Source organism: Ailuropoda melanoleuca, chromosome 2 (genome assembly GCF_002007445.2).
Source record: "Ailuropoda melanoleuca isolate Jingjing chromosome 2, ASM200744v2, whole genome shotgun sequence".
Taxonomy (NCBI): Eukaryota; Metazoa; Chordata; class Mammalia; order Carnivora; family Ursidae; genus Ailuropoda; species Ailuropoda melanoleuca.
Genome location: NC_048219.1, coordinates 188,411,532 through 188,436,672, shown reverse-complemented (window position 1 = coordinate 188,436,672; position 25,141 = coordinate 188,411,532). Strand labels below are relative to the sequence as shown.

Here is a 25,141-nt window from a genome sequence, read left to right as displayed (position 1 = left end):
TAGAAGACCTCATGCCTTCTAATCAGCAAATATGTTTACGTTCCTTCAAGTGAATGAATTCCTCATCATCTCTCTCTGACTTAGACTATGGCCAAGGGCTATCAGAGAAACACAGGAGTAAACTCAAGATTCAAAATGAGGTCCTCTCTTGGCAAAAGGTTATGGAGGAAACTGTGACACCCTGGACCTTTAAGAAAATTCCGGTTCTCTGGGAGGGCCTGGCAGTCAATGTACAAGGGCATTTTGTTGCACAATGAGCAGGCATTCCCTCTCCCAATAGGTAGCTTGGTAATTTATAAATCAATTTTCCGCAAATCATAGGAAGGTGAAAATAGAAAATCCAAGCCAACAGGACAGTGACCCAAAACACGTAGGGGGCTTTTAATCAATTTCACTTCCAGTCAGAGTCCTTAGAAACCAAACAGTATTTATCTTTGGGGAGGATCTTCCATTTACCAACAGATAACAAAAAGGTTTAGGGTGTTTGGTTTTTTTTTTTCTCCATTTTAATCAATGAGAACTTCATAATGCTTTTTTTTTTTTTTTTAAAAACAACCTCCGTTTAACAAAAACTATTTAATAGTTGAACTGTTTGTGTTAGAAAGTTCTCAAAGCGCAAGAAAACCATGCCATCTCACAACTTTAAAAATAAAATAAAATAAAAATTAAAATAAAATAAAATATAAAATAAAATAAAATAAAATAAAATAAAATATAACACAGTGACTATAAACATTAACTCTGGAGCCAGGATGCCCGGACAAAAACCCAGACTTCTCCGTTTACTAGCCTCACTGCCTTCTGTCTCACTTTCTTCAGTGCAGAATGGGCATCCTAACTGTACCTCTCTCACATGTTTTTGGGAAAAGTAAATGGATTTATAGGCAAGGACATATTTATAAATAGATCCACATTGCATTCAGTTCATCCTGCTTTATTACACTGATATATCAGGATATTACTTTAAATTGCTCCTTTCGGGTTCAGGTACAAGGGGTACCAGGTTAGTGTTTGTGGGCAGATCTCCGATTTCCTCCTCTGAGTTTGAAGGTGCCTGAGACCTGTAATCAGCACATGCAAAACATTGGGGGCGGGGCTCCAGGGCTCCTTGTGCGGCAAGCTCCCGCTCCCGCCCCTACAGTCTGCGCCAGGCTTCCCCCGGTGGGTCGGCGGAGGGAGCCTGTCGCGGGGGCTTGTTCTCTGGGGATGTGAGCGATCTGGCAAGCAGACACCCCCTCCTCTAGGTAAGACTAGTTGCGGGAGGCGAATTCCTGGCAGAAACACCAACACCCTGGGGCCGCAGCACTCCCGTATCTCCCAGTTTCGGCGTACCTGCGCGGCCGCGGGCGGGTTGGGACTGGCCTAGATTCCATCGAGAGCCTTGGGCAGCATCGCACTGAGGCCCCTGCGCTCTCCTGACAGCCTGGTGCTGAGACTCGCGCAAGTAGGCCTGGCGAGAATTTCACTCTCAGCCATCTGTCAAGCCGATTAAATGAGACCACGATTCCGGTGAAGGGCCAGCATCCCCCATGGTTACACCCACGGGCACAGATTCTAACTGAAAGGAAACTTGAGCGCAGAATTCTAAATCCTAATTCAAGAATAGAGAGAAAGGCCCCAGTGAGGAAAAGGGGACTTGGAAGCGAAGAGACCCAGGACTCTATTGAGAGACTATTTCAATTGATATTAAAGGAAAACACAACCTTACCTTACAAAAATATTTCTGGAAAGGATACCTAATTCATCAGATAACGTATATAAAAATTATTTGGCAAGTCAGGGTTGCTACTATAAGTGTGCAAAAGGTGTGAGGATGTGGATTGCTTAACGTTTGAAAAGGGTGAAGAAACTGTTTTCTACAAATACTCATACAGAACTATTTTGCTGTTACCAAGACTGGAACACATTTCTATCTTCTAAGGCAAAAGGTGTGTTTTCATTAAGGTACATATTTTCAGTAGACTCAAACGTAACTAACTTCCAAATATGTTTTTCTTCACACTGCCTTAGAAGTAGCTGAGATGGACAAAAATATGAGGTTTGCTTGGTCATTATTGGTCAGAGATCATCAATTCTTTCTCAAAGTTGGGTTTCTCAAAGTTAGGTAATGGTAATTGTAATTCAAGGACAAATATTCAAATGAATTTAGGTGAAGTTATTTACTCTGTCCATTTTCTGAAATTACTTTCTCCGAACTATGGGTGCCCAGCTGTGTTCATTCTGGTTGAATTTGCTACGTGTGCTTGCAGGAGGCAGTTGGGAAGGAAGCTTTATTGAGCAACTATCATGTGCCAAGAACCAGATTGAGCAGTTCCTGGGACAACCTCATGAGGTGGGTGTGGTTATCCACTTTTTTTTTTTTTAAAGATCTTATTTATTTATCTGACAGAGAGAAAGAGACAGAAGCAAGGGAGCAGCAGGCAGAGGGAGAGGGAGAAGCAGGCTCCCTGCTCAGTGGGGAGCCTGATGAGTGACTCAATCCCAGGACCCTAGGATCATGACCTGAGCCGAAGGTAGATGCTTAACCCACTGAACCACCCAGGTACCCTGGTTAGACAACCCTGTGAGGTGGTTGTGGTTATCCACATTTTGAAGAGGTTAAGTACTTGCCACAAACAGGGGTGAGGCAAGGAGGAACTGGAGCTTCTGACTCCAAAGTCGTGTTCTTTCCACTGAGCTACACTGGCCACCCCAAACCCAAACCTGGAAAGAGAGGAGGGAAAAGCCTAAAGCTGGGAAGGTCTGCAGTAAGATGTCAAAATTTTAAATAGTATATTCAGTAATTAACAACTATTAGCAAATCATTTAGATTCAGAGGAATAAACTAGAAGTTATTTGGATAGGCTAGAGACATGACGGATGGTAACAAGTATTAAATGATAATTTTTGGAAAAGGATAAAGTGATATCCATCACACAGATATAAATATGAACATGTATTAAGGTTTTATTAACTCATTAATGAGGAAACTGGTAAAGCCATTACAACCAGATCAAAGGAGAACCCAAAGAATGGGTATATTTATAGATCAGGAATCTTGAAATCAAGGTAAAACTGGTTTTCCATGGGGGGTGGGGCAACAGGCCTGTCCCTTCACCATATAGAATTCCTTTGAGTGTCTGTAGACAAGACTTCTTTCACATTGCTATTAGTTACTGCAATTTACATAGTTGTGAAATAGCTCAAACTACGCATAGTTTTGGTTTTTTTTTCCTTGAAGCACAAATTTTGCCCTACCCAGGTGCACACCCCTTGCATTGGACTAGTTATCTACAGGACATTTCAGTGGCTAGACTTGGTTAGTTGACTTTCCAGATAAGCTCTCTGCCGGTTTTATTCCTCTCGCAGACCAGAGGCTAGATCGATCGAACCATAGACGTACAGAGAAGAAACAGCCTGGAAAGGCATGATTACTTCATCAGCAAATGTTTCACACGAGCCAAAAAGAATGACGCCATATATGACAAAACGGAATCCGAAATGTGTGTTAATAAAGACCGCTTGTATCTACTTTTGCGGTGGTTTTGACCAGAACCAGAAGTAATCTGGCCTGCCTGTTGAGGATGTGGGCCTAATTCACACTTTTTGAAGTTGTCTGGAGAGCTTCATTTCAGCAAAGATTCCCTGGTGTTTGCTTTGGTCATGGTTTTTTGGGGGGGCTGGGGGGGAGGATACATAGAGCCTCATGAGTGGGTGGTAGGTGATAGGACTACTTCCCTGTTTTCTGAGATTCTAAGTCACTTAATACAAAATTCAAGAAAAACGAGATTATTTTAGTTCTAACATTCAGGAAAACAGTGTTTTTGATATGTTTACCTCTCCGTGTTTCAGAAAGATCTGTTCCTCTGGGTTTTTTTCTAATGAGATTCCAAAAGAGGGTGGCTGCGGAAGAGGTGGGTTCCAGTGTCGCAAGCCCTCAGAAGGGGGTGGGCTTTGGTGTATAAAGACATTGCTCTTGACAGCTCCGTTCTGAAGGACTCCAGACTCCCAGGAGAGGGAGGGGCATTGTAACAGGGATTCCCAGCAGGGAACATCAGGAAGGAGCAGGAGTGGGATCTGAAGGCCGGAAACTGGACTCAGTTCTAGAAAGAAAGAAACTCAGGACACAAAAGGAACAGGTAACTCTGATTCTCTCTGTATTATTTTGAAGAATGTGATATGCGGCCAGACTTCCAAAGCTTGTGGGTCTGTCCTAGCTTTGATTTGTGGGCACAGTTTCTGTTCAAAATTTTCTAGGGAAGACCCAGTTAGTAAGAGGCTCTTCTGTTTTCAGATTGTCCCATGCAGAAGTTGGAAAACCTTTAGTGCTTACTGCAATAAGAGAAATCCAGGGGACAGAGAGTCCCACACGGTGGGAAATGCTTTTAAGGAGTAGGGAATGAGAAGGGGAGTAGAATGTATTTTTTTTTTTACTTGAGGTATAATTTACATATAATATGAAGTGTGGATTTTAAGTTTGAGTGTTTATAATTGTATACACCCATTATCTATATCTCATCAAGATATAGAATATTCCATCACTCCAGAAAGTTCCCTTGTGCTCTACTGCAGTCAGTACCCGCCCCCCCCCACCCCGCCCCATGTCCCACCCTCGGCAACCACTGATCCAGTTTCTACACTGTAGATTAGTTTTGCTGGTTTTAGGACTTTATATACATTAATGGAATCACAGTTTGTGTCTGGATTCTTTGGCAGAGCATAACTTTTTAAATACTCACCCAAGTTATACAATAGCTCATTCTTTTTTATTGCTGATTAGATCAGTATTAAGTTTTATATATATATATATATATAATATTGTTTATTCATTCACCTTTTAATGGACATTTCAGTTGCTTCCTGTTTTTTCACTATTGTGACTGTATGAATTTTCTTGTATAGAGTGCCAAATGGCTTTCTAAAGAGTTGCTAGTATCATTTTACTTCCCCAGAAGCAATGTGTACGACTTCTAAATCTTTGCCAGCACTTGGTTTGCTAGTCTTTTTGTGCTTAGGTGTTCCAGTGGTTATAAATGTTCCCTGTGGTTTTCCTTTCCATTTTCCTAATGTTGCTGTCTCTTGATTAGTAGATTCGGTTTTCTGATGAAATCCAATTTACTGAATTATTTTCTTTTATTTTTTTTTTATTTTTATTTTATTTTTTTTTAAATTTTTTTTTTATTTATTTATTCGACAGAGATAGAGACAGCCAGCGAGAGAGGGAACACAAGCAGGGGGAGTGGGAGAGGAAGAAGCAGGCTCATAGCGGAGGAGCCTGATGTGGGGCTCGATTCCACAACACCGGGATCACGCCCTGAGCCGAAGGCAGACGCTTAACCGCTGTGCCACCCAGGTGCCCCATCGAATTATTTTCTTTTAAGTTGAGTCCTTTTTATCATTTCAGTGACACATTTTGCAACCCGTATGTCGTAATGATCTGTTTTCTTCTAGACAATACTGTATGGTTCCCAGAATAGATTACGTCAAATTAGTTTTCGTGTATAGAGTGAAGTAGAGATCAGTGAAATGCATTTGAAATAAGATGAGGGCTAAAATACAGTAGCTCAATAGAAATTGGTGAAACCACCCTCCGATCCTGATTTTGCAACAGAGGAATGATAATTCAGCAGTTCCCTGGGAGCCTTTCCCTGTGCCTGCCTCTAGCATCTGCGGCCTGGGCTTAAGCAGGCTGCAGCTCCTCCCTTTATTTGGATGTTTCACTCAAAGCCCTAGTCTCGTCTACTGTAGCAGCAAGCAGATTGAAAAGCATAATTAGTCATTACACTCTGCTGTCACGGACAAGCATATATTTCAGTTTTCAGTAGTCAGACCTTGGGTTTGCTTCTGTCTGATGAAGGGCGTGGCTCCAACGGTGTTGAAAACCTGAAAGGTGATTTTTTGGAAAATGGAACAAATAACTGGCCCTAACTCTGTTTTTAAAAGGGCTTTGGAGCTTGGGGGAGTGAAACCATTTGCAAATGTCAGCTCTCTTGACCCACCGTCCAAGTCCTTTGGCATTTAGAGGTGGTGAGATTCATGGTTATTTTAAATTACCAGCCTGAGGCTCTGTTATTTGAAATTGGTGTTTTGACTGCAGTAAAGGTTCTGGAGAATAATGTGAAAATTAGGCCAGCCATTCTAAGATGCCGGTTGCCTTGTCAGGCACCCTCTCTGAGATGACTGGAATGTTTAGTAGGGAGGATGGGACAGGAATTGGGTGGAGACTGGGGGTTCTGGATAGTTTTCTCCAAATGTATTAGGACCTCAGTTAAATCTGGCAGCATCTTCTAAACAAACATGGAAGAGAATTTGATAAAATGTTAAAAGAGGATTTGATTCCTTTCCACTGACCAAGTCCCTGATACTCCAGGCCTTCTGCTGTGGGAAACCTTTAGAAAACCAGGTTTGGAAAGATCTTTGCTTTGACTATGTCATCTTATCCCCTGCATCAGGGAGCCCACGGCTCTGAAGTCTTTGGCAGTGGAAGGAGAATTCCATCTTCTCAGAGTGGGTGGAGGAATCTGATCACCTAAGGTCCCCCCAGCTTAGGAAGCCCATCCAGGCCTCAAGGAGCCAGGAGGCCCACGAGCGTGTGCCAGTTTCTATAATCCTTGCTTTTTAATAGTTGCCTATTCTACACAAATGGAAATATATACTTAGAAATATTTGTGGCCACAAACTTTATATATATATACACATATATATATGCATATATATATGTATACACACACACACACATATTAGTGCACATGTATAGCCTATTGTTTAGGAAGAAGGTCACTGCCCATGCTTGCAATTTAGATAAGGTCCACATCGGCACGGGCCCAGTATGGTTCTCCAGGGCATAGATGAACAATACACAAAAATTTTTATATGCACAAATATGGAAAAGATTTAGTTCAAGCAATGAGTCTATAAGTTAATTAAGGAAATAGAGCCAAGTGGATGGCTGTGGACTTCAGCAACCAGGAAATGTGAGTTCTAGGTTTACTTTGCAACTCAATCCAAATGTGGATCCCGGCAACAATCAACAAAAAGGTCCCTTTTCCCCATACCGTAGAATCATAGTGACAAATGAACTTCTTTTGTGGTGAATGTAAGAAAATTGGGAGTTTCGAGGATGCTGTTATAAATCAAACAATACTTATGATTATTATTATTAAAGGTATGCACCTTCATATGGAAAAGACATTGGCCTGAAGCCAGTTGGAAAGACTTAAAGACGTGGTTAAAGAACAATAAAAATGGGAAAAAGTCAATAATACGGTAATTGGAATGAAGGAGGAGATGAAAATTTGAACTCTGATAGCAAGAGACTGGAAACACACATAAGGGAATGAATAAAAAGAAATTGTTCCAAAGAAGATGAAAACAAAAATAATGAGAAGCCACCCCAGCCCAACTTGATCATAGTTGAAACACAAGTAATCCTTACGTTTTTTAGGAGATAGAGAAAAGTCTATGAGCACCTTAAAACAAAGTTGGTTTCACTACGCTAACCAGGGAATTGTGATTCTGAAGGCCACAGCACCCCAGGGACCCTGAAGAAAGGGAAGTGGCAGTAAAAATAGGTGACCTTCCAGACATAGACCCCAAGTAGAGACTGGAGTCTTGCTGAAGGGTCCCTGGTGAATTCTAATGAAAAATCATCATTATTTTCTTACCAGCAAAAAGAGAAGGGAACACATCGTTTCCAAAGTAATTTAGATGGGCCACTTCCCACTGCAAAGGTGTTCGTGGTCTCCCAAGTTTATAGAAGGTCACATGTGCTGGCTGGTAACCCCAACAGTGCAGGTGGCCATTTACCACCTGGACTCACGTGATGTGCTGCACGTGCGCTGATGGTGCAAGTCGGTCAGAAGTAGGCGCTCGCTAGCACCCTGGGCAGGCAGAGCCAGGAGACGGCACCCCGCCCGGGGCCACCGTGGCTCAGGAGGGAAGCAGAGGCTAATGCCCGGCCTCAGCTCCTCCACCTGCTGTTGCTAGGCCTCTGAAGAGCTGTCCCCCACGGCCCTGCAGACCGAGGTAAGCTCTGTGGGCGATGTAGCTGCTGCTCCAAGTCTCCTCCAGAAGGAGCTGATTGACTCAGCTTTTCCTGTTATTTCTGGCATTTTCACTATAGATTTCAAGTCATGAGAGTCCGATAAGCTGACTTTGGTTTAAAGAATGTCCTTCTATTGTATTTTCTTTTAACCAACTGCCCATATGATGTTCTTGGGCCTTCTGAAAAATGGGAATGGAGCATACGAGGCGTATGTGAGAATTACTACTGCAGGAGCAACTTTTAAGAGGATTGCCTTATTTGGAAAGCGCAGAAAGGGCAAGAGCAAGATCTTGTTTTCAGAAGCATCAAGTCAGAAAATCAATCCGATTCATGTCCTTGAGTTAGAGTCAACGAAGTGAGGGAAGGTTTAGAGTATTCTCTAGGAGGAGGATAATATTACAAGGTCAAAAATAATGATAAATGGAAAAGTAGCAAAAGGATAGTCTTTTCCAGGATGGTGCTTTGCCGTGAAGGCTGAGGCCCTCCCGAACAGAACAGGTGTTCTACGATGACCTTAACAGGTGTGCTTATGAGAGACATGAGTAAATATTTAGTCCTATATTTTCCTCTGCAACTTCTTTTTTTTTTTTTTTCCTTTTTTCCTTAGAGAGATAGAGGGAGGGGCAGAGGGAGAAGGAGAGAAAGAGTCTTAAACAGGCTCCACACCCAGTGCAGAGCTGGACACGGGGTTTGATCTCACAACCCTGAGGCCATGACCTGAGCCGAAATCAGGAGTCGGACTCTTAACTGACTGAGCCCCCCAGGCACCCCTTGCCTCTTCAGCTTCTAACCCCATGACTGTGTCCCACAGAAAGATGTAATATACATAGGGCCCACTCTTGTATATTTCTATAGTGATAACCCAAACAACGCTCAGAAAAAAATAGCTTCACTCTGCAAAGCACTTTGATATTTAATATATTTTATCTGCAAAGAGGTCATTTAAAAAAAATCCTGTTTGCAATCCTCTAAATTTTTTCTGACATCCACGATCTGAAAAACATTATTCTAAAATAAACGGGAATTGGAAGCGTGAGGGTATGACCAGGTATCTCAACATGGAAGAAAGGTTACCAAACTTGGAATTAGAAAAACCAAGCCCAAGTCCAGGCTCTAACGTTGGTCAAAGGTGAAAACCTGCACACATGTTACTGCCTCTGGCCCTCAGTTTCCTCGTCTATAAAATGAGGATAATACCATCTTCTCTACCGACCGCACAAAACTGTCAAGGAAAAAATGAAATAATTTCCAAATGTACAATTTGGATTGTGTCGTTTGATTAGCACCATCATAGTCATGACAACAGCGAACAGCAGCATCTGCTCAGTAAGATAAAAACAAAAGGCCGCGATCAGTACTTCCAAGCTTTATAAGACTGGTAGCCAGAGGTCTGTTCAGTAGAGAGGGAAGGATTTTGGCAGAGATTGTTTGGTCGGAAACCTAGAGGCCGCGTGGACAGTGCCTGTGGGGATGGCTGGTGAGGAAATGAGAGGAAAATATCCAGGAGGGGGGAATGGTGCCACAGAAGTAGGAGGCATCTACCCACCTGAGTAGAGGGAAGATGTAAACTGGGCCCCAGCGGACCCGACCCTGAACTCAGTCTTAACCTTTCTTAGCTGAGGGACCCTGAGCTTTGAGGAGGCTCTGTTCCCATGTCTGAGAAATTGGAGACACTTCAGAGACATATAAAAAATATGTAATTACAATTGGTCTTTGAACAACATATGGATTTGGGATGCCAGTGGCCTACATGGTTGAAAATCCACTTACAACTTTTGAGTCCCCAGAACTTAACTACTAATAGCCTACTGTTGACCAGAAACCTTATTGATAACAAACATCGATTAACACATATTTTGTATGTTATATGTATTATATACTACATTCTTTCTTTTTAAAGATTTTATTTATTTGTCAGAGAGAGAGAGAGAGCACAAGCAGGGGGAGCAGCAGGCAGAGGGAGAAGCAGGCTCCCCGCTGAGCAAGGAGCCTCATGCGGAACTCGATCCCAGAACCCTGGGATCATGACCTGAGCTGTAGGTGACGCTTAACCAACTTTGCCACCCAGGCGCCCCTATATACTGTATTCTTAAAATAAAGTAAGCTAGAGAAGAAAATCATAAGGAAGAGAAAATAGATTTACAGTACGGTACTGTATTTATAAAAAAAAAAATCTGCCTATAAGTGGACCCATGCAGTTCAAACCTGTTGTTTAAGGATCAACTACATATAGAGAAACAAAAGATAAAATGAACTTATGGGACTTCATCAGGATAAAAAGCTGCTGCACAGCCAAGGAAACAGTCAAAAAAACTAAGAGGCAGCCCACGGAATGGGAGAATATATTTGCAAAGGACACTACAGATAAAGGACTGGTATCCAAGATCTACAAAGAACTTCTCAAACTCAATACACGAGAAACAAATAAACAAATCATAAAATGGGCAGAAGATATGAACAGACACTTTTCCAATGAAGACATACAAATGGCTAACAGACACATGAAAAAATGTTCAAAATCATTAGCCATCAGGGAAATTCAAATCAAAACCACACTGAGATACCACCTTACGCCAGTTAGAATGGCAAAGATAGACAAGGCAAGAAACAACAATTGTTGGAGAGGATGTGGAGAAAGGGGATCCCTCCTACATTGTTGGTGGGAATGCAAGTTGGTACAGCCACTCTGGAAAACAGTGTGGAGGTCCCTTAAAAAGTTAAAAATTGAACTACCCTATGACCCAGCCATTGCACTACTGGGTGTTTACCCCAAAGATACAGACGTAGTAAAGAGAAGGGCCATATGCACCCCAATGTTCATAGCTGCATTGTCCACAATAGCCAAATCATGGAAGGAGCCGAGATGCCCTTCAACAGATGACTGGATTAAGAAGCTGTGGTCCATATATACAATGGAATATTACTCAGCTATCAGAAAGAACGAATTCTCAACATTTGCTGCAACATGGACGGCACTGGAGGAGATAATGCTAAGTGAAATAAGTCAAGCAGAGAAAGACAATTATCATATGATTTCTCTCATCTATGGAACATAAGAACTAGGAGGATCGGTAGGGGAAGAAAGGGATAAAGAAGGGGGGGGTAATCAGAAGGGGGAATGAACCATGAGAAACTATGGACTATGAGAAACAAACTGAGGACTTCACAGGGGAGCGGGGTTGGGGGAATGGGATAGGCTGGTGATGGGTAGTAAGGAGGGCACGTATTGCATGGTGCACTGGGTGTTATACGCAACTAATGAAGCATCGAACTTTACATCGGAATCCGGGGATGTACTGTATGGTGACTAACATAATATAATAAAAAATCATTAAAAAAAAAGGATCAACTACATATAATATTAAATATAGTAAATATATATTATATATTATACCATATATTTATATTTCTTTAATATAGCCATATTTAATAATTATAATTATTCATATAATAAATGCCTGTATATAATTATTATCTAAAATATATAATTATAGATACATATATGTAATTATATAATTAGGATCGTTCTAAGGATTAGAGACAATAATTATATACAGCAACTAATACCATACTTGGTGTAAAGCAGGAGCCAAGCAGACAATAGCTGATAGGTTGCTATCATTTTACCTGTGTGAGTTGTAGGCTCTTACATAAGTAAGAAAAAAATCACTGACTTCAGGAGGTGGGTGAAAGGTCACGCTAGACTGGAGAATTTCAGATATCTGTGTACTGTAGAACCGAAGGAGACAGAACCATGGTATTTATTCGGTGCTGGATACAGACACTCCAGGGCCCCTACTGGAAAAGGCTTTCTACTGACTAGGACCGAATGGGTCACCAACAGGGAGTGACATGCGCTCATGCAGGGGCTAGTGGGCTGGGGCAGAGTGTGAGGAGCATATCCAAAACAGAGTCACCCGAGGATATTTCCACCTGTCCCGGCCTCTTCAGGGCCTAGAGAGCCAGAAAAGAATTTTAGGGTCACATGTCTGCATGTAGTTTTGCAAAAGCTCCCTGGATGATTTCTGTCTACTTCCCCTTTCATCTGTTAAGCTCCAAGGCTATGGCATGGAGCCAGTTTACCTTTCCGAATGGGAAAGGGACCAGTGGTCCTTGGGCCTCCTGTGTCAGAATCACTCTGTATAAATGCAGATTCCCTGGCCCCAGACCTCCTGAACCACATGTTAGGGATGGAGTCTGGGACTCCCTGTTTTTCCAAGTTCCCAGGCGATCTGATAAGCGAGTCACGTTCACATGGTCTTTGTTAAGTGGCCAGAGTAGGAAAGGATCCTAGAATGAGGCCAGCGCTTGACAAGGAGACCCTGGGCTGGGGGAAAGGGAAAGAACAGTCAGACGTTTGCTGCTGAGAAGTCTTCCTGCAGACAGGGACAAGGATCGGAGCTGTGCAGGCTGAAGAACAGACACCAGGCAAGACTTGGCCTCGGAAAGGGTCTGGTCTTTCCTGCTGCTCTGCCGTCTTTCCTGGCTGAAGGATTCCTGCTAATGTGTGGTTAGATGCCTTCTCTTATTTCCTCTGGCAGAAAATCTAGCTTTAGAGGCTGTATTTGTTTCTGTGGGGAGGAGGATGGAAAAGGAGCGAGGAAAGGAAGTCCAGTCCTAGACGCAGGTGTGAGCCCCCCAGATCTTTCTCGGTTGTTTTCAACCATGGTCAGACACCTTTCCTCATTTTCTCCTCAGTAAGCCAGAGTCACTATGGATCCTCCAGCATGGAGAGAGGAAAGGGAAGAGAAATGCCATGTGTTTGAGAGCAGTAACTCTATGCCCAACATGGCGCCTCCAGATATCAGTCAAGGCACTTGGGGCTCACAGAAAACCCACACATGTAGTGAGCATCATTACCCCATTTTACAGATGCACAACTGAAATTGAGGCTCTTATAGAATTAAGGACCTCCCTGGCCTTCCCCTGATGCAGCTAGCAGTACAGTCTGGAAATGCAGACAAAGCTTTGCTAGTTCTCAGTAAAAGTGAGGTGTGACCTTCATCCTCTTCCTTTTGTAAGACATACCGTGTGTTGGACACTCTTCTAGGCACTAGGCATAGAGCTGTGAACCAGCCAAACAAAATTCCTGCCCTCCTGCTTACACTCGCATGGGACACAGACCGTCTTTTTCTGTGTGAACTTTCCAACCAAATCCAGTTGGGTAGGAGTATTAGGACAGTTAAGAGTTGAAGGGATAGATAATGCAAGGGACTTTTAACAGCCCAGGGACCCATGGGAGTAGACCTACTTCTCTGAAATGCATGGAGAAGATGATGACTTGAAGGCACCAGACAATCTATGGTCAGCATATATGGAGAGAATGTTCTAGATGTAGAGTCAGCAGATGTTACCCCCATTAAGACCATCCTTTGAAAGATAGCCAAGCCTCAATAGTTACCATCCCAGTATAGACTTTTCTACAAGAATATGACTCGCAAAGAAAGAGCGCCCCAGCAGTTTGCTGGTGTTTCCAGGAACAACTCAGGAAGAGATAAATCCCAGGCATTGAAGGCTGAGGAGAGTCAAACCCAGTACCCTCTTGGCAAAATTTTCACACGGTCAGCATTGTTCGCAGTCATGATCGCGTTCAAGTTCTGATTTCCATTGTCTCTGCACTGTTTCCATCAACGGTCTTATTGACATAAAGAGAGACAGTGCTCCTCTCATTTAACTTGAGAAAACTCTGCTGCTGTCTGGGGTCACCTTGTGAAAAGATAGGGTGGCCCAGTAGACCCTCCCCACCTCGCTAACCCCTAACAAATTCCTCTTCCCGGATACCTGGAATTGCACCAAGTGACTTGCTCTTCTGGGGTGAGCATCACTTTCCCTCTTTTGGGTCCACTTTCAAACTACAATTGACCCGGGAAGCTCTAGGTAGTCAGTCATAATCTTTAGGATGAGTGTGTTCATGAAAACACTTTCTTCCCTTGCTGTGAGGAAAGGCTGTCATTAGGTTGCTACCAGCAGCCCAGGAAGAAGGGCCAGCAGAATGAGGCAAGGTGGAGCAGGGGAAAGGACCCAGACAGAAGTCAGGGAGATCTGGATTCAAATCTCGTTGGTGTGGTTTGAAGCCAGTTGTAGGAAACCTTGGATCTCCCATATGCTCAGCTGGGAATTTGGGAAAATGCTATCTATTTTCCAGTTATTATTAGGACTTAATTAGATAACATGCAGAAAATCATCCTACAGCAAGTTCAATTCCCCCTCCAAGGCCACCAAAAATGTGGATGCTTCATAAGTAAAGCTGGATCCCAAATATGGAGGAATGAGAGGGAATTTTCCTGTTGCAGATTCTCCATTGGACTTTCTATCTGAAGCTTGAATTTCAAGCAGTTTTATTTGTGGCTTAGGAAAAAAAACTGAACTATGAATTAGCTCCCTGCCCCACTGAGTGGTGTGAAGCTGCAGACAGAGAGGAGAAATGGGCCCAGTCCTAATGAAAAGGAGAAAAGCAGTCTACAAAGTGATGCCTTGCATTCCTGACGTAGACTTAGCATCTTTCTCGAATGGAGGGAAAGAGGGAAACATGGCCAGTCAGATCTTTATCTCGCTCAGTTTTTTTAAATTGAAGAATTATAAATTCTCAGATTGGAGACACCTAACAAAAGTATCTTGGATGTGTATTACATGTCAAGCACCATACAAAGCAAGGGATAGTCTAACAGGGAGATAAATGTGTAAATAACCACATGCTATTCAGTGTGTGAAAGATTTCAGGGTCACGGAACAATATAGAGCGGGCAGGTTAGTAGTAACTTGACCTGCTAAATCTGCGTTAAGTGGGATTTGACCTCCTAGAGATACCTGACCCACCACAGGTACCCCAGTAACTCACCCACCAATGTTTTGCTTACTTTCAAGCATTCATTACCCCATGTTTACTATTTGCTAGTAACTACTCTTTACCATGTGTGTGGTAGAGAACACTAAGTAACCTTTCCCAGCAACAATGAGGAAGAAGCCCCATTGACAAAGGAGGGTTTGACTGGTGCACCTAAGGGATATTTGAGAACACTCATTCATGAAACTTTCCCCTTTCACAAAACATTTAGAAATCGGTTTTTCATTATATCCAGGATGCCAAAAGTAATTGCACATCAGCTAATTTGCCTTTGTTTCCATTTGATCAGCCATGGATTGTTTCAAAGCCTCACCAAGTCGTTCCTGGATTTATCCCACCGTGATCCTGTGCTTATTTGGATTTTTCTCCATGATGAGACCCTCAGAACCCTTCGTTATCCCATATTTATCTGGACCAGATAAAAACCTGACCAGCTCAGAGGTAAAGTAATATGCATATAGACATATCTTAACATGGTTTAATTTTACAGGATTTGAGCAGGACGTGAGGCTAGGGCTTCATTCAACTTGAGACATTAACACATTGACCTCAGTAATCCCATTTTCATGGTCCTTGTCATTTAATACAACGATTCAAACTACTCTTCCGTCCTCACACTTACAGACATGGGAAACCACAGCACATTATGTGTCTAATAAATATTTTAACTTTTATAGAGTTCTACCACTAGGCTTAACACATGGTAACTTTCAGGACTCAATTGGTTCTGTTTTACTAATCTGAAAGTAAAATCTCTGCCAGGCACAGGATCTAGTCCTCGTATATTTTGGGGCTACTGAGGTATAAGCAGGATCTGATAAAGAATCATATCATTTCCTGAGGACACTTACTCAACTGTGAAAAACTATCGACCAGCCAGTGAGACAGGAACAGCTTTATCTCTCAGTTTTATCTTCCCCTGAAGGCTAAATTCTCTTACTTAAACGATTGATTCATCTCTTTTTTTATAATTAAGTGCAACAAGAAAACGCACTCACCCAACTGGAGAATTACCTTGCGCTGGTTTTCTCATCTCCAGCCATAGCCACAAAAGCACTGCAGAGCATGTGGCTTCACCTGGAAGGCTCCTCGATACTTGCTAATTGGCGATGAAGTGCTATGGACAGAAAAGCAAGCTTATTGTGCGGTGATGTCAAATCACTTCGCGAGAACTCTGTTTCCAATTTTTCCAGGTGGAAGCCTATCATGATTAAGACCAAAAAAAAAAAAAAAAAAGGACAAACAAATACAGGTCCCAAATCAGCCAGTGAACCCAGTGGGGGCTGCTTCTGCAACCACTATGGACCATTTAACACACCCAAGCTCAGGGATGCCGCTCAATCCCACTAGCCTTTCCAATCATGGAGATTTCCCTCATCATTGACCTTGGGGCCCATGGAAGTTGCTGTAGACAGCAGAAGCACAGAACAAAGGCTGGTGTGACGGAGCTGCCGCCACAGCCATATCCTGCCCCAAAGATCAGCGCTTCGTTCCTTGCTTTCTAGGACTGATCACTGAGGTCCCCGGCATTTCTGATGACAGCCACGAGATACCCACATCAAATTGAGGCCAGAATTGAGTAAGCAGAGATTAGCCAGTAGAACTGGGAGGGAAAAGGCTTTGGGAGCCTAGCAAATCTGGCCAGGAAGAAAATCCAGTGCATTACTTGTTCCCACGTTCTAATTCTGCAAAGTTATTTATTCTTTGCTGTCTTCCCATGTGTTCATTAGACTGTGGACATTGATGACACAGTGATGGATCAAAAAACAAAAAGATTATCGCTTGTTCTAACATTGTAGCCTCTTTGTCTAAGGTTAAAAATCTTTGAACAAGAAGGGAATGGTATTTTTTAAGAGCCTGGAAAACTCAAGGGTCTGTTGAACGATTTTTAACTAATTTAACCCACGTGTACATACTATTTAACTTTAAGAGAGTTCAGATTGCACGTGAAGCAAATATATTCTTATGTTGGGAGGCACAGTACATTTATAAATTGGTTTTGTTTTGGAGAAAGCAGGGGAGCTCTCTTTTCCTCAAAAATCAGTTTTCTCTTGTCCTTTTCCATCATAACAAAGAACATCCTATCCAACTGGATGCAGAATTTGCTCATGGGCAAGCCACCTGTCCCTTAGCAACGTAGTACCTAGAAAGGTTTCCCTTCACCTCCCAGCGCTTCATGGTCACGTGATCCACCTTTCAACCTCACAGATCACAAATGAGATCTTTCCGGTTTGGACATACTCATACCTGGCGCTGCTGCTGCCCGTGTTCGTCCTCACCGATTACGTCCGCTACAAGCCCGTCATCATCCTGCAAGGGATCGCCTTCGTCGTCACCTGGCTGCTGCTCCTGTTTGGCCAGGGAGTGAAGGCCATGCAGGTGGTGGAATTCTTCTACGGGATGGTCACCGCCACCGAGGTGGCCTACTACGCCTACATCTACAGCGTGGTCAGCCCCGAGCACTACCAGAAGGTGAGCGGCTACTGCAGAAGCGTCACGCTCGTGGCCTACACAGCGGCCTCGGTGCTGGCCCAGCTCCTGGTGTCCCTGGCCAGCCTGTCGTACTTTCACCTCAACGTCATATCCTTGGTCTCCGTCTCTGTGACCTTTCTTTTGTCGCTTCTCCTACCGATGCCTAAGAAGAGCATGTTTTTTCATGCAAAATCCAGCAAAGAAGTACAGAAGCCACCGAATAAAAATGTGGCGTTAGATGGACCTTACAAAGTTAGCGCACCAGGCGGCGAAGAGAAACCCACTTCAGAAATACCCACCATTTCAGGGAACCTGGATGGTGGTCCGGTGAGCAGCCCGATGCCACGAAATGTGGTGTGGAGTGTTTTTGTGCAGTGGTTCCAAGATTTGAAGGAGTGCTACTCCTCGAAGCGTCTTTTTTACTGGTCCCTGTGGTGGGCCTTCTCCACAGCAGGTTTTAACCAGGTTGAACTATGTTCAAATCCTGTGGGATTACAAGGCACCGTCCCAGAGTTCTGCAGTCTATAATGGGGCAGTGGAAGCTATTGCAACCTTTGGAGGTAAGCAAAGATTGCTTTATCTTCCTTTGATGGGCTACCACCATTAAGTTTATGTCTTCAGTTGCTAAATTCTATGGTGGTAAACTAGTTCTGTTCAGAAGGCATATTCAAAAAAATTTTAAATGGAAGGCACTGGAAAAAAGAAAAAGAGGACTATGACACTTCTATTCAATGTGGTAGAGTTATAGCAAGTAACTCAAGAACTCAGGATTAAGCACCAAATGATTAAATTCTGGCCACATTCCTAAGATTCTAATTCATCATCAGGAAAGGAATTAATAATACCCCTTGTTCTTCCAGGTTGTTTTTATATCCAAAGGAAAATACTCACCTTGTATATAAGTAAGGAGCTTTTATTATTTTAGTAAAATAGATTGAACTATCAAGGCTTCCATATTACCACTGGAAGAGTTTTGTTAATAAAGGATTTGGTTAGGTAGTGCCCACCTTTAGCAATTCTAGGCTCCATGCCAAAAATTTCCAAACGTAGGTCTCTGAGAAGATTTGAGAAGTGGAACAAATGTGAGAGTCAGGATTCTAATATCAGAAGGAAATCTGCCTTTGAAGTTTACTCTACAATAAATATTTATATCCTGGTAAGTGGAAACTTAAATTCAACTGAGACTTTAAAGATATTTTCTAGGAAGTAGGAGATTTCCACACCCTCATTTACCAAAAATTTCAGAAAACTCATGTGGTGTCTGTTCTCTTATTGTCTCTCTTTTGGGAGGCTTCACCTTACCTCCTGCACACCAGGACTGAGCTAGAATTGGTTCACTGAAATTCTTTCTCCTAAGTTCCAAATTCGGGGGGGGGGGGGAAGAATTTTAGTTCCTCTGTAGCACTGGTTCTTTCCTGGCTCACATGTAGAAAAGTTAATTAATCAAACATCAGTAATTTGAAGTATAAATACCTTTCATTTTGTTAAAAAGAACTATAAATACTAACCCTAATGACTGCCAATTATTCAATCTCTTAAACTCTATAAATCAGCATAGAGTTCGCTGAAAACCTCAAGTAAAGGAGACCAGATCTCAAAGACATTGAGATGGAGGCCAGAAGATTAAGCTTACTAATAAAGACTAAAATTTTCTACCCAGTGCAACACATCCATTACCCATTGAAAAAATTAATGATAAACAATGAGCAAGAGAGGCAAGTATGGACAGGCTAGGTGTACTACCAAAGTAGCCCTTTCACTCTTCTCTATCCCAGCCTCTTGCATGTTGTAGCAAGTGACTAGGTTTATGTATCTTTTCTCCCCCATGGTTCTGTGGTAAAGAACCTTTCTGGCCTCTCCACAGGGTACACTGCATGGCATGTGGTGTAGATGCCAATTAAAAGTGCGGCAACTACCTGATTGAAAGGAGGGGAGGGAAAGAGAGAAGCCGAACGAAAACATGGTTGAGAAAAAGATAAATACACATTTAGTGGATCACACTATTTTTGTGAAAGCCACATATTCATTTTGTAGATTTGCCCAAGATGTGGCTTTTTAAAGAGAGCATGTTGACCTATGCCACGTGCAAAGTCAATGTGTTGGATCTCCCTTACTGTTTCTTTTTCAGGGGCTGTGGCTGCCTTTGCAGTAGGCTATGTGAAAGTCAACTGGGATCTTCTGGGAGAGTTGGCTCTAGCCTTCTTCTCCATCTTTAGTGCAGGCTCTCTGTTTCTCATGCATTACACGACCGACATCTGGGCATGCTATGCTGGTTATTTGATATTCAAGTCCAGCTATATGCTTCTTATAACCATAGCAGTGTAAGTATTACCAACCATTTCTTTCCACTCCTAAGCCCACACCATATTCTGTAGCATTTCTATAGTTCCCTGTAGAACTTCAGAAGGATTTTAATCAACTGCCATATTAAATGTTGATTTCATATTAAATTAAGCCATGTTTTCATTTAACTATTTGCCCTGTGAATGCTGCTAAGATTGGTCATCAAAGAAAAAAAAGTTCCGTGGGTTCATAAACCAAAAGCAATGATACACTGTTGGGTTGTGATTTTTATTACACGCTTTTTGCTGTAGCAAGGTGTGGTGCAATCTGATTTTGAATGATTACGTTTATTGTTAATTTCACTTAGGTGTTTGTGTAAGTCCAGGCATATACTTTTGTGTGAAGCAAAATGTGCTCAGCAAGTAATAAAAAGTTGGATATTGAAAAAAGTAGATGGAACGATTATAAGAAACTATATATCCCAGAAATCAGTTTTTTTTAGCAATGAAAAACGTTTTGTTCCAAATAGAAGTTCAGAGAAAGCTGACTATAGGAAATGTGCTTTGGTATTAACCAAAAGAGATAAGAAATATTTGAATTTCAAATCATATGAAAGAAGTACAGCCAGAAACTTTATTAAGTTTTGGGATTTATTTTTTTTTTTTAAAGATTTTATTTATTTATTTGACAGAGATAGAGACAGCCAGCGAGAGAGGGAACACAAGCAGAGGGAGTGGGAGAGGAAGAAGCAGGCTCATAGCAGAGGAGCCTGATGTGGGGCTCGATCCCACAACACCGGGATCACGCCCTGAGCCGAAGGCAGACGCTTAACCGCTGTGCCATCCAGGCGCCCCAAGTTTTGTGATTTAATGTGTGAAAAATGTTTGATAAGGATTTGACAAAACACAGGAATATAAGCAGACTTCGAAAAGATCATGCAACAAAAGAAAGAGAATAAGGTTGTTGGCAAGTTTACTTTTTTATGGAAATATGTCAGTTTAATGAATCAAACTCATGTCTCTTAAGCTTCTCTTTTTAATGTGAGGTCACTGTTGAGGTAGGATTACATTGCTTCTTTCCATCTTAAGAATCTTCAGAACCAAAAGTCTTTTACCTTTGTTCCACGGAAGAGCTCTAATAACATACACTTGCTAGTCGTTCATGAGTTGTAAAATGTCAAAATCTATATAATTATTTAAAACAAATTAATTACAGATTCACTCAGTTGCACAGCCTATCATGATCTGGATCTTCCAAAGAATAAATAACTCACCTCCCAAAATTTGAAACTGTTGATACAATTGACGGTAAAAAGAGTAACTCTCCAAATGATTCCATGGATTGGATATTGTTTGCATTTTCATAAAAATACACTGTGAAATGTATCTAAAATCAGATAACATTGAATATTCTCAGGTTATGAGTACTTAGAATATTTAGGTTTCATTTCTGGAAGCATTTAATTGGATAGGAGGGATTGTGCCATATTTCCTCAACTGGTATTTTAATTCAGTTTTCAGCTGTATTTTTAAAATTAATTCCCTTTCTTCGCTCTACCTGTTTGTTTAACCTGGAGGATAAGGACGCTTGGGTGAATTAGTCAGTTAAGAGTCTGCCTTCGGCTCAAGTCATGATGTCAGGGTTCTGGGATCGATTTCTGCATCAGGCTCCTTGCTCATCAAGGAGCCTGCTTCTCCTTCTGCCTTCTGCCTCTCCCCCTGCATGTGCACGCTCTCTCTCTCTCTCTCTCTCTGGCAAATAAGTAAATAATATCTTAAAAAAAAAAAAAACTGGAACAATCTGAGGGTTTTAGAGGGGAGGGGTTGGGGGGATGGACTAATCCGGTGATGGGTATTAAGGAGGGCATGTATTGCACGGAGCACTGGGTGTTATACGCAAACAGTAAATCATGGAACATTACATCAAAAACTAATGATGTACTGTATGGTCACTAGCATATCATAATAAATAAATAAATAAACTGGAGGAGATTTAGACAAAGAATACTGGTAACAAGACATCGCTTTTACCTTCAGCTTCTGTCTTTTAAAGGTAAGAGTCCCACATGTATTTTGTTAAAAAACTTAATTCAATGTTTAATGATAGATTTCAGATTGCAGTTAATCTGAGTGTGGAACGCTATGCCCTGGTGTTTGGAATGAACACCTTCGTGGCCCTGGTGATTCAGACAATTATGACAGTGATCGTAGTAGATCAGAAAGGACTCAACCTGCCAATCAGCATACAGGTAAGTGGCAATATTGCTGTTTTCCTAGCCAGGTAGTTGGGGGAATGTAGAATACCTGGGTAATCTGAAAGGCTCTTTTCCGTCTTACCACAGCCAATATTTAATTTCTTGAATTGCTTAGTTGGGCAAAATTTTAAATAAGCAGTTCCTTAATAATAATGTTTTAACACACCAAGCAGGTTTTCAGCAATAAACACAGTCGGTTAGCATTTGCCTATGGCTCCTAACACCTCGTCAGGTGCTACTCAGGCCACTGTGTCCCCCGTCTGCCTGCTCTTCCTCCCGTCACCCACTTCCAAGGGTTAGGAGATTGAGCTAGAAATGGTACGTGACTGCAGAGCTCAGTTCCTTTTCCCTGCTCCACTGAGGGACTTGAAATTAGCCCAATTTCACATTTTACATATGAATCTGGGAAAGGGGGGGATAAGGCATGTAAGAGGTAGCCTCATTATCTAAAATTCACTCATAGCATTGCAGTATCCTGCAGACATAAACTCACAGATCAGTGGGATTTAGTGTTTTTTTCACGACTGGTGGTGTTAGCTGGGATTTGAACCCAAGTAACCTTGGCTCCAGAGCCCACATTCTTAGTTACTGCCTTTCTTACACTTTTATAGCTGATTCTTCTAAGATAGAAGAAGAAAGTATTGTGCAAATCTAAATGACCCATATTAAGATCCTGGGTCTTAGTTATCCCACCATCCAAGCAAATCAGCACCATCACTGTGTACTATCAGTGACCTACACAGTGATATTTTATGTGTGTCTAATTAATTCTATTTGTTTTTCTCTAGTTTTTAGTTTATGGGAGTTATTTTGTGGTTATTGCTGCCATTTTTCTAATGAGAAGTATGTACATCATCTACTTAACCAAATGCCAAAAGCAAGCACAGAGCTCTGCTGCAAGTCAGACTCCAGATGAGCCCCGCCCAGAGGGACTAAAGAATGTCATCACAGGAACAAAGCTTTAACCTTACGGCAGCTACTGCATTCACTGAGCAAGGAGCCTATTGGTCACAAAGTCACCGAGTCCCATAAACTGACACACTTCCTAAGTCTGGATTTCAATGAACCTTTACAAAACCACAACAGAATCTCAGATCAGACACTACATGCCCAGCTGGATGCAGTTGACAAGGCCAGTCATCTCAGTCAAATAGCCCCCGTAGAGGATTGGGAAATTCTGGTTTTGATTACTCACTAGGACATAAAATGGCATGGAAACAAACCATGAGAAAACTCCAGTCATCCTGCAGTTGATGTTCCCTATTCATAAGCAGAAATACTAACTCAACTGACCTCTCTGCTTAGTTTAGATATTTGTTTTATCTTACCAAAACAGGCAAGAGATGGGACATTTTTTGTCAGTAGCCATTTTCCTCCTTCTTCCATTAAGTGTATATCTATGTGACTTGCAGTTGCCTGCGAGAATTTCAAGGTCTGGTCCCATCTCTAAGGACCCCTCTTCAATCCTGACAACATGCTATTATTCACAAGCCATTATTTGATAATATCACCATTTAACTTTGTCATGATTACTTTTTACTTTGTGTTCTGCTGAGCTTTGTTGTTGAAACTCTACCTCAGGAAGAGCCCCAGACATTCCTGTGTGTCCATGGAAGTCAATCCCCGGTGGCTCTAGGGGAGGCAATGAGCTTTCTCCTTACCATGACCCCAGACAGGTGTTTTAATGCTATGTCAGTGTGATCTCTGTCTAAAACAGAAAAACTTAAGTAAAAATTTCCAGGAGTTTCTAAAAGTATTTGTAAGAAAACACTGATGGGGTGGGGGAACACCTAATTTTTAAAAGGCCGACTTTGTGCTACATAAAATAATGTGTGCAAAAATATTAAAGAGCCTTTCTAAATTTTTGATGACTTGTGCTGAGAATCATCTGTGCTTGCGTCCTTTGAAACTGCAATAGAGGACACATGGAGCAATGGAAATAAAGAATGCTGATTCAAGATTTGTGTTTCAAATATACTTTTCTCTTCTCCAGATTCTAAAATTCGATCACTGGACTGAAAATAAGATTCAGCCCCAAAGCCAACACTTACTTAGTAGGGAAAACTAATGACATTCCTACTTATATCAAAACCAAGGAAAGGATGATCACTATTATTCTCCTTATTTAATTTATTGTACTAAAGATATAAACCAACACAATTAGAGAAATAAATAAGTAAGTAAGTAAATAAATAAACAAATAAGTTAAGAACTGTAAAAGAGGAAGTAAAACTTCACTATTCCAGACACAAGTATACACCCAGGAGACTCAACTAAAAACTAAGATTGCAGTGCAGAAAGTAAGTATATAGCAATAAACTGTCTTCATTACACAACCATTTAGAAGATGCATGGGAGTAAAAGACCTGATTTATGGTAGGACAAAAATAATATAAAATAATTATATGTAATCTATTTAATAATTTAATAAATGTGAAGCATGTATGAATATGCCTGCAAACACTTCTGTAGATTACACAATAACACCTAAACATATTGGAAAGCCTATCTTGTTCTTGGTTGGGAAGAAAAAATTATATAAAGACATCATGCCTTTTAAGTAAAATTACAAGTTAAATCCTATCCCAGAGGAAAAAATACAACATTTTTTTTTTTCGAAACTAGTAAGGGTGATTCTAAATTTCATTTGGAAAGTTAACAAAGAAGTACCAAGAAAATTGCTTTGTCAAGTGGGAAAATAAATTATTTTCAAAGAATAAAATCTTATTTGAACTCTCAACTACAGTAACATAGCAACATGAACAGACAGTCCACTGGAACAGAGTAGAAAGTTCTGAATTAATCCCTAGTTCCTAATGGAATTTTAGTCTATGATAAAGATAGCATTTCATATAAAAGGAAGAAAAAAATAGGATATTTGATAAATTGGAACAATTTTTTTGAAGAAAAACAAAGTTGGATCCAAGAATGATAGAATAACTCTATCTATATGTAATATATACCTATTAATGCACAGATATAAAAAAATGAAATCACAAAAATACTAGAAAGAACATGTAAACATTACTTTATAACCTCAAATCTTTCTAAAGCAGTATAAAACCTTGCAGTCATTTAAGAAAATGAATTGACAGCATAAAACCAAACTTACGTGTGGAAAAAAAATCACTGCAAACAAACCCAAAAGACAAACGATAATCTGGAGTAAATATTGCAACACTCCAAAGCTACTTTCCCTAATTTTTAATGAACAAATACCAACTGATAAGAAAAAGATCAGTTACCTGATAGAAAAATGGGCAAA

At 41.3% G+C, this 25,141-nt stretch overlaps 1 protein-coding gene across 1 annotated transcript; it reads left to right on the top strand.

Moving 5' to 3' along the window:
* Positions 1-651: 651 nt before the first annotated feature.
* SLC19A3 (solute carrier family 19 member 3) lies at positions 652-23,947 on the top strand. Its single transcript, XM_034655302.1, is given in 9 exon segments — positions 652-1,244; positions 2,250-2,332; positions 3,349-4,118; positions 15,157-15,308; positions 17,076-17,803; positions 17,805-17,899; positions 19,468-19,660; positions 21,729-21,870; positions 22,665-23,947. Coding segments are annotated over 6 exon segments (1,485 nt in total). The 5' UTR covers positions 652-1,244; positions 2,250-2,332; positions 3,349-4,118; positions 15,157-15,158; the 3' UTR covers positions 22,842-23,947.
* Positions 23,948-25,141: the final 1,194 nt, after the last annotated feature.